Source organism: Monodelphis domestica, chromosome X, assembly GCF_027887165.1.
Source record: "Monodelphis domestica isolate mMonDom1 chromosome X, mMonDom1.pri, whole genome shotgun sequence".
NCBI lineage: Eukaryota > Metazoa > Chordata > Mammalia > Didelphimorphia > Didelphidae > Monodelphis > Monodelphis domestica.
Genome location: NC_077235.1, coordinates 9,653,255 through 9,665,765, shown reverse-complemented (window position 1 = coordinate 9,665,765; position 12,511 = coordinate 9,653,255). Strand labels below are relative to the sequence as shown.

The 12,511-nt window shown below is 45.2% G+C and overlaps 1 protein-coding gene across 3 annotated transcripts in view; it reads right to left on the bottom strand.

Annotated features, from left to right (window-relative positions):
- Nucleotides 1-12,511, bottom strand: part of BTK (Bruton tyrosine kinase) — a 34,000-nt gene that overhangs the window by 12,082 nt on the left and 9,407 nt on the right. For 2 of the 3 annotated variants that reach the window (XM_056808742.1, XM_056808743.1), the window contains exons 2-7: nucleotides 6,736-6,932; nucleotides 6,111-6,209; nucleotides 4,825-4,893; nucleotides 3,111-3,192; nucleotides 603-731; nucleotides 423-490 (exon numbers count right to left, since the gene is read on the bottom strand). In XM_056808742.1, the coding sequence (XP_056664720.1) occupies nucleotides 423-490; nucleotides 603-731; nucleotides 3,111-3,192; nucleotides 4,825-4,893; nucleotides 6,111-6,209; nucleotides 6,736-6,876 (588 nt within the window). In that variant the 5' untranslated portion in view covers nucleotides 6,877-6,932. The remainder of the gene's footprint in view (nucleotides 1-422; nucleotides 491-602; nucleotides 732-3,110; nucleotides 3,193-4,824; nucleotides 4,894-6,110; nucleotides 6,210-6,735; nucleotides 6,933-12,511) is intronic. The other variant, XM_056808744.1, reaches the window with a different exon arrangement.

Sequence of the window (12,511 nt, the reverse complement as noted above, 5' to 3'; positions counted from 1 at the left end):
CTCTCCAATGTAGTTAGTACTTGGTTGTCTCTGGCCCATGTGCTTAGCATTTCTGGGACTTGGTTTTTTAATTTGAAAAACGGATAACTGCCTATCTGCCTCGTGGTATTCTTGGGATAGCCAAATGAGATAAGGCATGAATACGTACTTTGTTAGCCACCAAGTACTATATAAACAGCAGTGATTAGTCAGATTTCAAATGGGTAGCATCCCCCAATGGCAGCTGGATGGCTTTATAGCTCTTTATCTTTTTCCTGCACTGGAAATGGTGCCCCTTATTATTTGGTTTCAAAGTGCCCAGTAAGAATTCCAAATGGCAGCACATCTCTGGTCCTCCCCCTCTAGGGATTCTAACTTGGCTCTAGAAACAAAAATGTCATTTTACTATTCAATTTGCATTCACATCCAGGGTCCCTCTATACCTGGTCTTCCTCGGGGGTGGGAGGAAGAGGCTTTTTGGTCTTCCGGTGAGAGCTTCCTGGTTTTAAGCCTGTAGAATAAGAAACCAGTGATGATACAGCAAGCATTCTGGAGACATCAAGGGTAGTAAGTCAGGATACGGTAGGGTATATCAACAAAGCAAGAAAAGATAGATGTCTCACTTCCATTCCGATTCTCCAGGATTTGACAGCCCATGGCATTTTTGGCTGTCTGAGAGCAGCACAGATACTGTCCATCAATCCAGAAGCAAGGATGGTATTTCTGCACCAGGTCACTGTTGTACCGGATCACTGTTGAAGAGGAGAAGAGAGTAAGAGGTTATTCTGCAGTCTGGAGCCCCCTGGCAGTACTTTAATAGGAGAAGCCATGGATTACATTTTTTCCCCTTTGACTGGACTTAACTTGGCTTCCCCCTTACTCTCCCTTTACTCTTCCCATGGAATTGGTCACTAATGTTTTTTGGTCCTCAGTAGTCCTTAATATGAGAAGACCTCTCAGTGAATATATATATATGAGAGGTATTAGATGTCTACAGAACTCAAGAATGGCATCTGGCCTGTGATTTCTCCTTCTGCACTTATAAGCATCCTGTGAGGCAGGTGATAATTTCCTACAGACTTCTACTTTGCAGAAAAGAGATTCATGTGATTTACATGAAGAGGGCACTATTGCCATTTGAGATAAATGAAATCCCACAGTAGTGGGATCTAAAGAAAGCTTGGAAGACATTACAGAATTAAGGGGAAGTGGGGAAGTGGAGGCACTGATTGATTGAAACCTACTCTTTTTAGGGGTTGGGATGGATGCTGAGGAAGATTGAGCCATATGCTACGCACTTATTGAGAAAGAATATCATGGAAGCCAGTAGATAACAGGGATAAGGATTTGGCCAGGGTGATGACATTAGCTGGTGTGCATTTCAAAGGAGCCTCTGCTGAGGGAGGAGGGCAGAGGGAGCCCACTTTGTGGTGCAAAGGGTACTCCAGCTTCTCCCGCCCACCCATCAAGTCAGGGGCTGTGACAGAAGGAAAGGCCTGCACTGGGGAAAATAGCCAAGGATATGAGGTCTTCAGGAGACAGGTTGCTGTCATTTCCAGAAGATAAAAGGAATGTAAGAGACTAAAAGGGGCATTCCAGAGGGCAAAGTGAAAAGGGCACCATACAGAAGCATAGCCACTAGACAGGGGTAGGAAGATGTAGCAAAGAAATGAAATGTTCATGTCTCCAAGCAGTCAATGACTCCAGATCATATGGTTGGTTATAGGGCAGAGGAAGTAGCAGCTACAGAGAAACCTGTTCTAACTGGAATGTCATGGATGCTGTGGTCCCCCAACAAATTGGCAAAGAGCAGATGGAAATTGTGTTGGAGGGCCTGCAGGAAGATACACAGAAACACATACTTGGAGCTATAGGCTGGTCTGACTGTACTGAAGTTCAGTTTGGAATTAGGTGATAATAGTGACTTAACTGTTCTGACCCTTTTACCAAGAGCTCCCACTACTAGGCACGTACCTCTAAAGAAGTCAAAGTCAGTGGGTACCCGTTAACTAGCAAATGGCTGAACAAATTGTAATACGTAAAGGTAAAAGAATAAGAAATCCTGGATATTGGGTGCTCAGAGAAACTTGGAAACTGAGCAAAATCAGGAAATTGTTATATAAAATGACTACAGCAACATCAGTGCCTTAATTTACTAGAGGAGGAAATGGCAAACCACTCCAGTGGTTTTTACTTTACTGAGAAAATACCACGGACAGTAGGATCTGTGGGGTCATGAAGAGTCAGACACTACTGAACAACAACATATTTAGAGCTCTAGGGCTAGACAGGGTACAGTCACAAGGAGTCAAATGTGTCCTGAGGAAGGAGCAAAGTTGGTGTGGTTAAGAAGTCTCTTCTGCATGAGAGTCGTTATGTTTGGGACAAGTGACTGTCATGCAATAGCCCAGCTGTCCATTATCAGCCCACCATACTTCCTGTTTCTCTGGGCAACCTTTCCTGAGGGCAATTCAGCCCGTTAATCTCTTAGTCCCTAATAGCCACGGAGCTACACAAGTAGACATGCAGAATGCATCCTGGGGGAGTTTCATCCAAGCTGTACAGGGCATAAAATTGGGCCAAAAGGCAGAAACTGGGCTCTGATCAATTTTAGACTGCTGGAAGGTCCAGAATAGAAAAGGAGCTTCTGAGATTTGTAGGCCGTCTCTTTTTTCTTCTTCTTCTTCTCCTCCTCTATAGAGCAAAGATCCAGCCTCACTCTGACCCTTTACTCTCTGTGTTCTTGGGTGAGTCCTTTACCTTCTCTTGGCTACTCTGTAAAATGAAGAGACCTTAAAGGGCCTTCCCAGCTCTAGAGCTATGAACCCACAATGAGAGAATAACAACACGGAGCAGTTCTTGCTTAAAGGGATGAAAGCAAACACATCACTGGCAGTTGCTGGTAAGAAAAGGGGAAGGCACAGTCTTTGTTAGGTGTTCAGGTATGAAGTAATCTGCCTTGAAGTGTCAGTGAGGGGACCCCAAGAGCACTGAGACCATGAGCTTACTCTTCTCACTGTCAATCATGTGACTGGTTTGAAACCTATTGATTTTGGCCCCCATGGAGCATCCTGAAGTACTTTTCCAAATGTTTGCAGCTGTTTTGTTTAGCTTTTCCAAACCAGCCTTACCGTTTTTGAGCTGGTGAATCCAGCGCTTCCTCAGCTCTTCGGTTGGGGAGAAGACATACAGGGGGCCTTCGTCATATACCACCTGGGGAATGAACAGACCAGGCCAGAGCAGTTAGGCCTCAGGGCAAAGAAGGAAGATCTAGCCATAGTACCAGTCAGGGGGAAGGACTAAGGTCACCTGCAAACGGTCAGAATTCTCAATACATTACTCTTACATACTTACCAAGAACAACAATAATAATAGCTAGGACCCATGTAGTGCTTTAATGTTTGCAACACACTGCACATCTATATCTCCACTGATCTTCACAATAACTTTAGGGAGGGAGGTGCTATTATTACTCTCATTTTACAGATGAGGAAACTGAGGCTAAGTGTTCACCAAGTAGGATAAGCAGGTAAGGAAATGTACTGTAATTTTAATGAAAGCAAAGGGGCAGCTAGGTGACCCAGTGGAAAGAACACTAGGCCTAAAGCAGGAAGACCTGAGTTCAAATCCAGACCCAGACAATTACTAGCTGTGTGAGTCATTTCACCCTGTCCGCCTCAGTTTCCTCATCTATAAAATGAGCTGGAGAAAAAAAATGGCAAACCTCTCTAGTATCTTTGCCAAGAAAATCCCAAACGGGATCCTGAAGAGTCAGACACGACTGAAGAACCCCAACAATAATGAAAGTAAATCATAATTATCTAGACTCTGCCACATGCAAGGCCCCATGTCCCCAGGACAGGATCCACTTTATGTTTGTGGGGAGCTGGGGGGGGGTGCCACATGGTCAGCGTGGACATTAGAGAGAAATAATATGGGGATTATTTGCTGCTTTGTATTATTGAAACTGCTTGTCTCTGTTAGCACAGACTCTCTGAAGGGAGAAGGCAGCAATGGCAAAAGCCGTTATCACAAAGGGCCCCTGTTTCTTCCCTGGCACCTTTTTCATCCCAGAAATAGAACAAGTGGCCCTCATTCCCAACCTGCCTTGGTTTCTAGCCCTTTGCTATGCTCCTGTAACCATGACTAAGAGGCCCCCCTTCCCCCTCGCCTTCCTCCGCCCCCTTCCCCCTCCTTCAGAGGGGCCCTTCCGTTTCCTTTTCTGTCTCTCAGGGCGGGCCTGGAGGCTGCAGTGTTTCTGGTCACAGAACAAAGAAAAGCCACATTCTCGAAAACAAATCATTTGGGGGGTGCTTGGGACTGTGCCTATTTCCCAGCTTAGATTGTGCCCACTGTTTTTGCCATTTCAAAGCTAAAATTGAATTGGAGTTTAACAGTAGACACAGTAGCATCCCTCTCTGAATGTTAAGCCCCCAGCTCCAGTCTACTTGCTGATTTTTAAAATTCACAGCAATAAATAGGAGCAACCCTGAAAGGAAGGACATCTTTCAATCAGTAAATAGGTATCATTTCTTCCATATCTCAGTGACCACAGCCAGGGAACACCATCATAGATGAGTTAAAAGCTGTCTCTTCTGCAGGCTGGTATTCACTGCCAAAAAGAAATTTGGGGTGCTTTAAGGATAAACATTGAGCATATAATCCTGTTTGATGCACATGCCTGTGTCAGTCTCATTTTTCACCCTGACTTCCTGGCCCACCTGAAACCTCTTCTCCCTGGGGACCTGCATTTGCCCAGCCCCTATTGATCTGGAAAATGATGAGATGGCACGAACCACCTGCTAAGGTCCCTTCCAGTCCCACAATGGAGGGAGAAAGACTTACCTGAAAGGGGTAGGGGAACCTCTCAATGATAGAGATCTGTTCCATCTCACTGGCCTCTTCCCCCTTTCTCTGTAAGAAAAAGAGATAGAGGGCATAGGCCTTCCTGTGTTAGCTGTAGAAGGCTCTGACTAAAAAATAAAGTCAGGCCACAGGGGTCCCTGCCTGAAGCCTTGGCACAGAGGCACCAACCTGCAGGACTCTAAACAGCCAGTTTCTGTGGTCTATCCTGCCTCAGAATCATGGAATGGGAATGAACAAGGTCATTCTCAAACCTACTTGAGAACTTGTATCCAAGCTAGCTGAGGATAGATATGAAAACACATTACAGGGATCCAAGAACTGGGCCTCTCTCTCATTCAGGCTCTGGTGGATAGATGTAAGACCGAATTCTCTAAAGCAACTGGGGGAATGGAGAGGATCTCCTAATCTATACCCAAGAAGAACCAGATTCTTCCCTTTGCTGAAAATGAACTAGAGCCCCTGAGTCCTGAGAGACAAGGAGGAAGGCTTAGGGTCAGTTCCTGCCCCCCCCCAAGCTCCCCAAAGCCCTTAAGCTTAGGATTCAATTGGTATCATATTAGATACCTCATAAGAAACTATGGGACAATGTCATATAGGGGACAGAGAACTGAGCTCAGACTCAGGAAGGCTTGACTTCCAGTCAGGCCTTTGATACATCCTGGTTATGTGACCCCCTCCCTCCCCAAATCACTCTAGGGCAACATTTGAAAATTGGAAGTTTCTGAGCAGGTACTGATATATTAGTTGAGGGAGTTTCCTCACCAGGAGTTCCCGACATTGACGAAGTCATGGATCTGGTTCAAAAAATATACTCTACACCAGAGGTGTTAAATGTGCTCACAAGCCCACAACAATCCCCACATTGGGAAATATGTAACTAAATAAACATGCAGTAGGACATAGATAATGTTCATTTGTGGTTTTCAAGTGAAGATGGGCCCACAGGGATCCTTACTTATTGTTTAGTGGCCCCCTACTTGAGTTGGGCTACACCATCCAAATATCATGACATTGGTATTGGAGAACAAAGAATCATGTTAAATGAGCTTTATATGTTTTTGTGAGATACCTACTAGCCTAAGAATGTTTGTTGAATTGAATCCATCTCTCTTATTTTGAGAGGACATAATGCCACCCAAATGTGGTGATATCATGAAGTCGTTTATTTTTACTGTATTCATATTGTCCATGGGGATGAGAGTGAGCTCTGCTTTTTTACAGAGCAGCACAGGGGTGGATGGATAGCAAAGGGGACCTGTTCTCACCGGGATCTGCCGCTCAGGGGGAGGATTTTTTTCAGGAACTACTGTTTCAACACAGGTGATCTTTTCAACATCTACTGAACCCTTCTTACTTCCTCGTCTCTGAGAAAGAGAATAAAGAATTGAGTGAGGTGGAGTTATTGCAAGTGATAGAGACAGGAATGATTAAATTCTGTTTTATGAATTCAATTGCCAATAACAGAGTCTGACAACTTGCAGAATATCTAGGCAACCCTCTGACCTGCCATCTTTGTGAGTGACTGGGAATAAATGAACCAATGAAATAGTAATGTGCCCCTGGGGGGCCAGAGAAGAAAGCAAACAATTCCTTGTTCTCGTGACACTCACGGTCTAATGGAAGAAGACAACAGATCCTGCTCTTGGCCTTCACCATTGGCGTCATCAATAACACTTAGGAAGCACCCACTAAGAGGCAGCTTGGTATGGTAGTTAGACTGCTGACATTGCAGTCAGAAGACAGGGTTCAAATCCTGCTCCTGATCCCCAGTCAGTATGTGACTGTGGGCAAGTCACAGAAGGTTTGTTAACTCTGTTTCCCTCCTATATGAAATGGGGCCAAAAATAAATAGTTGCAGACCCGCCTTGGCATCAGAGAGCAGAGACTCACCCCACGTTCGAAGTCATATTCATAATATGAGAGTTTCTGAACTGTCAAGAGAAAGAGTCGTTTCTTGAAGTTCAGAGGGGAGGTCTTCTTTTTCTGCTGGGATCGCTTCAGGAAGATACTTTCTAGGATTACAGCAGCCATGACTTTTCTTCTCGTTTGTGCCCTCTTTCCCTTCCCCAGTATTCTTCACCTGTGGGCTGGAAACAGAAAATTGGTAAGCACCCAGCACAACTACCAATTGGCCTCACTTCTGCCTTAACCCATCTCAAACTGATCCCATTTTCAATAGTAATGCCATTTTGGGCAGTTAACCAGGGGCTCTTGTTATAGCGTCCCGATGGGCTGGGGTAAATCCTAGGGAAAGGAAGTTTGGGGGGTAAACTCCATCATAGGGAGGCTCTGTAAGACTGGGTCATCGTAGAAGTCCATTGATTGTCCTGGATCTTGAAGTTACTTGTCTTTTCGCCAGATACCAAAGAAGCAGACCTGCATCAACACCAACAGAACTTATTTTACACATAGCCTGTGTAATTGGAACCTGGGAACAAAGATAAGCTCAGGGCAGCTTTTTGTCCTGATGCTCCCCTCCCTCACTAACAAATCATCCCCCCTTCAAGAGTACATGAAGATAGTAAGAATTGAATGGGGCTCTTTTGGGACTTTTAATGCCTGGTTTCCTGATCAGTATATTTAATTGTTTTCAGTGGCAACCCATTGATGTCTGGAGCCCAGCAGGAACTGAGGAGCATGATGGGGTCATACCTGAGGGTAGGAGGTATAATTAACTGCCTCCACACCAATCCTGCCCAAGCTGAAAGGAAAGAGGATGAAAGCTCTGGAATTCTGCTCAGCATCCCAATGTGAGGTCCTTATTTGCTCCAAATTGGTTCTTAGAGCCATATGTGGTGATCAATAGTGGCAACAAGAAAAGCAGTAATAGCGTGCTGACTTCAGCCTATAATGATCATATTACTGCCCTGTGGGATTACTGCACCGATCCTATCTTCCATCTCAGATGTCTGAGCCATGTATGACTAGGAAGTAACTTAGTGATTCTCAGGATTGCCTGGTGAGGAAGGCAAGACTGACCTCACTATCTCTTTTAGAGAAATCACTTGAGACAGAGAAAGGTGGCAAAAGGTACACAGTGAGTTGGCCTCCAGTCCAGGAGTAAATTTAGTCTGAACAAAACAGTGGCTTTTTAAAAGTGTAGGTGTCACTATTGTCAGGTTTATGGACGCCTCTGATTCTTACATTGTGGGCATTTCCAGATGTAGCCCTCCCCATCCTCCACAGGAAACCTTCCCATGTGTCAAAGGAAAACCTTTAAGGAGAACCAACACAACACCCTTATGCAGCCATGGGCTCTTCCCTCTCTCTTGTCTGTTGTTCACATTTGCAGACTCTGAAACGCTAAAGTTTCCATTAGAAAGGTGAAGGAGAAAAGCACCATGGGAATAGTAAATAAGCACCATAAAGTGGTTGCTTTTTTAAATCAACCTTCCCTATAGTGGCAGAATGGTAGTAGGTTCATGGAGTTCGAACCAGAAAGCACTTTAGGGACCATCTAGTCCAATTCTCTCACTTTACAGAGGGGGAAACTGAGGCCCCAGGAGTTTCGAAAGTGACTTGCCAAAGATTGTACAGAGTAAGTGGCAGAGCCACGATTCAAACCCAGGTCTGTGGATCGCACTCTTTCCATTAGACCACACTGCCTCCAACATGGAGTCTTGTTACGAGTTGGCCCCTTAATCCACCCTGGGGAGGTAATTTTGGATCCTGATTCAGCTACTTAATGAATTTAGCTATCCTTCCAGCTTTACCTCCTTTGCAAAGCACTTAGATCTTTAGTCAGGCTGTTGCTGAAAAATTATCAGGGAGGGGCAGGAAAGAAGGAGAGAATTTGGAAAGAAAATGTTTAAACATGTAATTGGGAAACAGTCAACGAAATAAATACAAATGATTTTTAAAAGACCCCAGGGAGGGAAAGAAAACCCATCCAACAGAACAGAGCTAGCCAAGAATATAGTCCTCTGGCACATAGCTAGAGACTGCTGGAGGCTGACATCCATCCATTAATTAGCACTCTTCAGGTGCAGCTGGTCAGTGACCAGCCTCACTGCTGGTTTCCTTTCTTTCTCTGCTGGTTATAACTGGATTTTTCCTGTGGCCTTATAAGCAGACAGAACCTGACACAGCTAGACCTGGGAAACAAAGGGGAACAGCTGCTGGGGGTGGCCTTGAGATGCTCGCTTAGTAACCTCCGGGCACCATGGCAACCTATGATTTACCTAAGGGAACAAAGAACGCCGAGCACCGTTCAAAACCGCAGGAGATTGTGTGGGTGGTGGAAAGAGCACAGGATTGGAATCAGGACAGAAATTCAAATCCTGCTCCTGCCCCTTCTTAGCTGGGCATCCTTGGGGAAGGCACTTCATCCTCTGGGCCTTGAGTTTCCTCATCTGTAAAATGAGGGCACTGGATAAGAGCGCCTCTGAGATCCTCTCCAGCCCCAAATCCATGGCCCTGTGGGCTGCTCTTTTTTTGCTTTTCTAGACTAGATCCCAAATGCCCTTATGGCATCGATGTGAGCTGGGGGGCTCAAAGACTATGTTGCTGGAGCCGAAGATTTGGCTGGATGAGGCTCTGGATCTGGGCTTGATGATAGGTGATGTTTGTTTTCTGAGCACCAGCCAAGCTAAGTACAATAAGGCTCATCACAAATGGAAAGAGGCCATTTAGAAAGAAATTCTTAGACCATGGCAACCTGTGAAATATGGGAAATTTTCACCAACAGAACCCCAGAATCTCAGGGTTGGATGGGACCTCAAAGATGCTCTACTTCAACCCTTATATGAAACATGAACTCTTTCTACAATGTTACTTACAAAGGGTCCCTCACTGGGGCAGCAAGTTGGCTCAGTGGCTAGTGAGTCAGGCCTGGAGACAAGAGGTCCCGTGTTCAAATTTGGCCTTGGATACTTCCTGGCTATGAGACCCTGGACAAGTGACTTAGCCCCAACTACCTAGCTCTTACCATTCTTCTACCTTGGAATCAATATTTAGTATTGATCCTAAGATATTAGGTAAGCGTTTAAAAAAGCCAACCAAAAATCCAAATGGCCCTTCAGCCAAAGCTTCAGCGATTGGGAATTCAGTACTTCAAAAAGCAGTCAGTTCCTTCTGGGGACAACTCAGATTGTTCAATTTTTCTTTATGTTGAGTTAAACATGGGAATATTATAAGTCTCTTCCAAACAATCCTTCGCGCTACCTAGATGAGAAGCATCCCCTTTAAAAGATCACTTTCCCAGTGTCATTCCCTGGCTTGACAACAGACACATTCATGTCTCACTGTTTCTCAGATCAACAGGAAGCTTGTTGCTCTGGGTTTTCCAACCTGAAGACTGTTTCCACCCCCCTACAGTTTCTAAACCTTTTCATTTCTCAGATTCTTCATGTCATCTTCTTTTTTACCTCTAAGGATAGTGTCCATCGCCATCCACATGAATGGGAAGGCTTTGAAAGGGCCATCCACTCCCCTCTATCCTGTATCCTTTGTGTGTCCCTAATGTGGCTCTTTGCTTGAATGCATTTCCACAACCCCAGGATAAAGGCTCAGTCAGCAGACAAAATGTTACTAGCTGTGTCTCCTGGGCCACAGCAAGGGAAACCTTGTTCTTTTTTGTTCTCTTCCAGGGTCTTGTCCTTCCTGATGCTCCAGTGTGGAGATGAATAGATTTATTGAACTGCCTTGTTAGGGGTAGAAAGTGGGCCTGAAATGATTTCTGATTAGCTCCCAGAAGAAACTCCTGAGATGGAGGTTGGGGGTTCCCTGAGCTTATAAACTGGAGAATAGCCAGGGGCCTCTGCAGGGACTTTATGGTGACTACTCAATTCACCTAGATTTGGTGGGCTGGCAAGAAGGCAAGATACAGCTCTACTGAGGCCTGGTGAGGAAAAAGGGTTAAAGACAAAGCCAGTGCTGACCTGGAAGCTTTTCCCAAATCTGTGGCCTGACTGATCAAAAGTGGTTCTGTGCCTTTCTAGTGGTAACTTTAGGGCTCACGTGATGGAGTGCCAATCCCTGAAGCTCTTAGGGCTGCTGCTCTGTTTTTGGCAGTGATTTTTTTCTGTGTTAATTTCTGGACTACTGAGGAGCTCCCTTTCCCCTGCCTTGTTTGGAGGGGGGGAATGGACTCCTACAGTGTGATGTGGACATTGCCAGGTCTCACATATGGCAGGCAAGAGGAGTTTAGGTACCCTTGAACCCCAAACTGCTGTGATACGATACTCTAGCTCTGGGTTTTTCTGTTTCCATTTTGGTAGGACCATGTGATTTCATTTTACTTTAGTTCACCTGGCTTCCTTTTGGCCTTTGTATCATGTCTAGGTATTTCTACACTGTTTTCACTCATGTGCTCTCTTAGCATCTTCAGTCTCTCCTTCCCATTTGTTTTTAGACATGTGCAGCTTTGTCAGGCTCCCCAGAAAGCATTCCTTTTATTTTATTCTTCTGCCCCATCTCTCCCTCTCTCTCCCTCTCTCTCCCTCTCTCTCTCTCTCTCTCTCTCTCTCTCTCTCTCTCTCTCTCTCTCTCTCTCTCTCTCTCTCTCTCTCTCTCTCTCTCTCTCTCTCTCTCTCTTTCTCTCTCTCTCTCTCTCTCCCTCCCTCCCTCCCTCCCCCTCCCTCCCCTTTTCTGGGGAGATGTCATATTCTTCTGGTTCTCTTCCTAAGTCTCTAACCCTTCCAGCTCTGCCTCCTTCCCCGATCCCTCATCATCTTGACTTGAATGTCTTTAAAGCTCTTGTCTTTGGCCTTCTCTTCTTTTTTTCTTTTCTTCATAAACTCATTCATTCCCTTGATTTTAACCACCACCTCTAAATGAATGACTTCCAGCCTGGGATGTGCTAATAAATGTTTAACAACCAGTTCTCTGAAAATAAGGTTTAACCTGCAATAGGAATACTTTCTGAAGTCTAGACAATCAACAAAGCAACAACCCAAGCCCTGCTTTATAGCTCCCATAAGCCAATTCAAGCTGGCTCCAGAACAGCCTATGACTTCTGAGCCCCAGAGTCACTGTTTCAAATGGCTCCAAGATGTCTCTATGTGAATGGCTTTCCTGCCAGCACCTTGAACGTTTTGTGGCCAATACTGAGTGTAGTGGACACATCTGGAGCTATAGGAGTGTGAGCCTGGTGGTGGAGAACTTGCAGGAGTCCTCTGACTTTTGTATGGGAACCAATATACAGAGGAAACTCTGGGTGGGGACCCTTAGCAAGAAGCCTCTGATTTTGACCTTGGTCTGAATTCCATTCAGCCAGCCTTCCCAGGTCAAAACCTTGGGGTCTTCTTTATCTCTTGCCTCTTCTCTGCCACTCACCTTTCACATCCAATCCCTGGAAATCCAGTTTCTGCAGTGCCTTTTGGATTGATCTCCTTTCTGTTGCCATTACTCCCACCTTAGTACAGGTCTTCATTACCACCTACCTACAGCATTGCAATAGCTTCTTTATGTACAGGTCTTCTTCTTTCTTCCCTGCTCCAGTCTATCCTTCAGACCATTGCCTGAATGAGCTTCCTCATTCTAATTCCTCCCTTCAACAATCCTAAGTGGGGAGTTAACACAGGGCTTACCCTTGAAGAGTTCAGCCTCCTTATTTATTAGATTAGAGGCCCTCACTCACCAAATACCAGGGACCTCTCCGCAAAAAATAGTAGTATCAGGCTACTACCCACTCTGCACTCCAGCCCAACAAGACTATTCTCTAGCC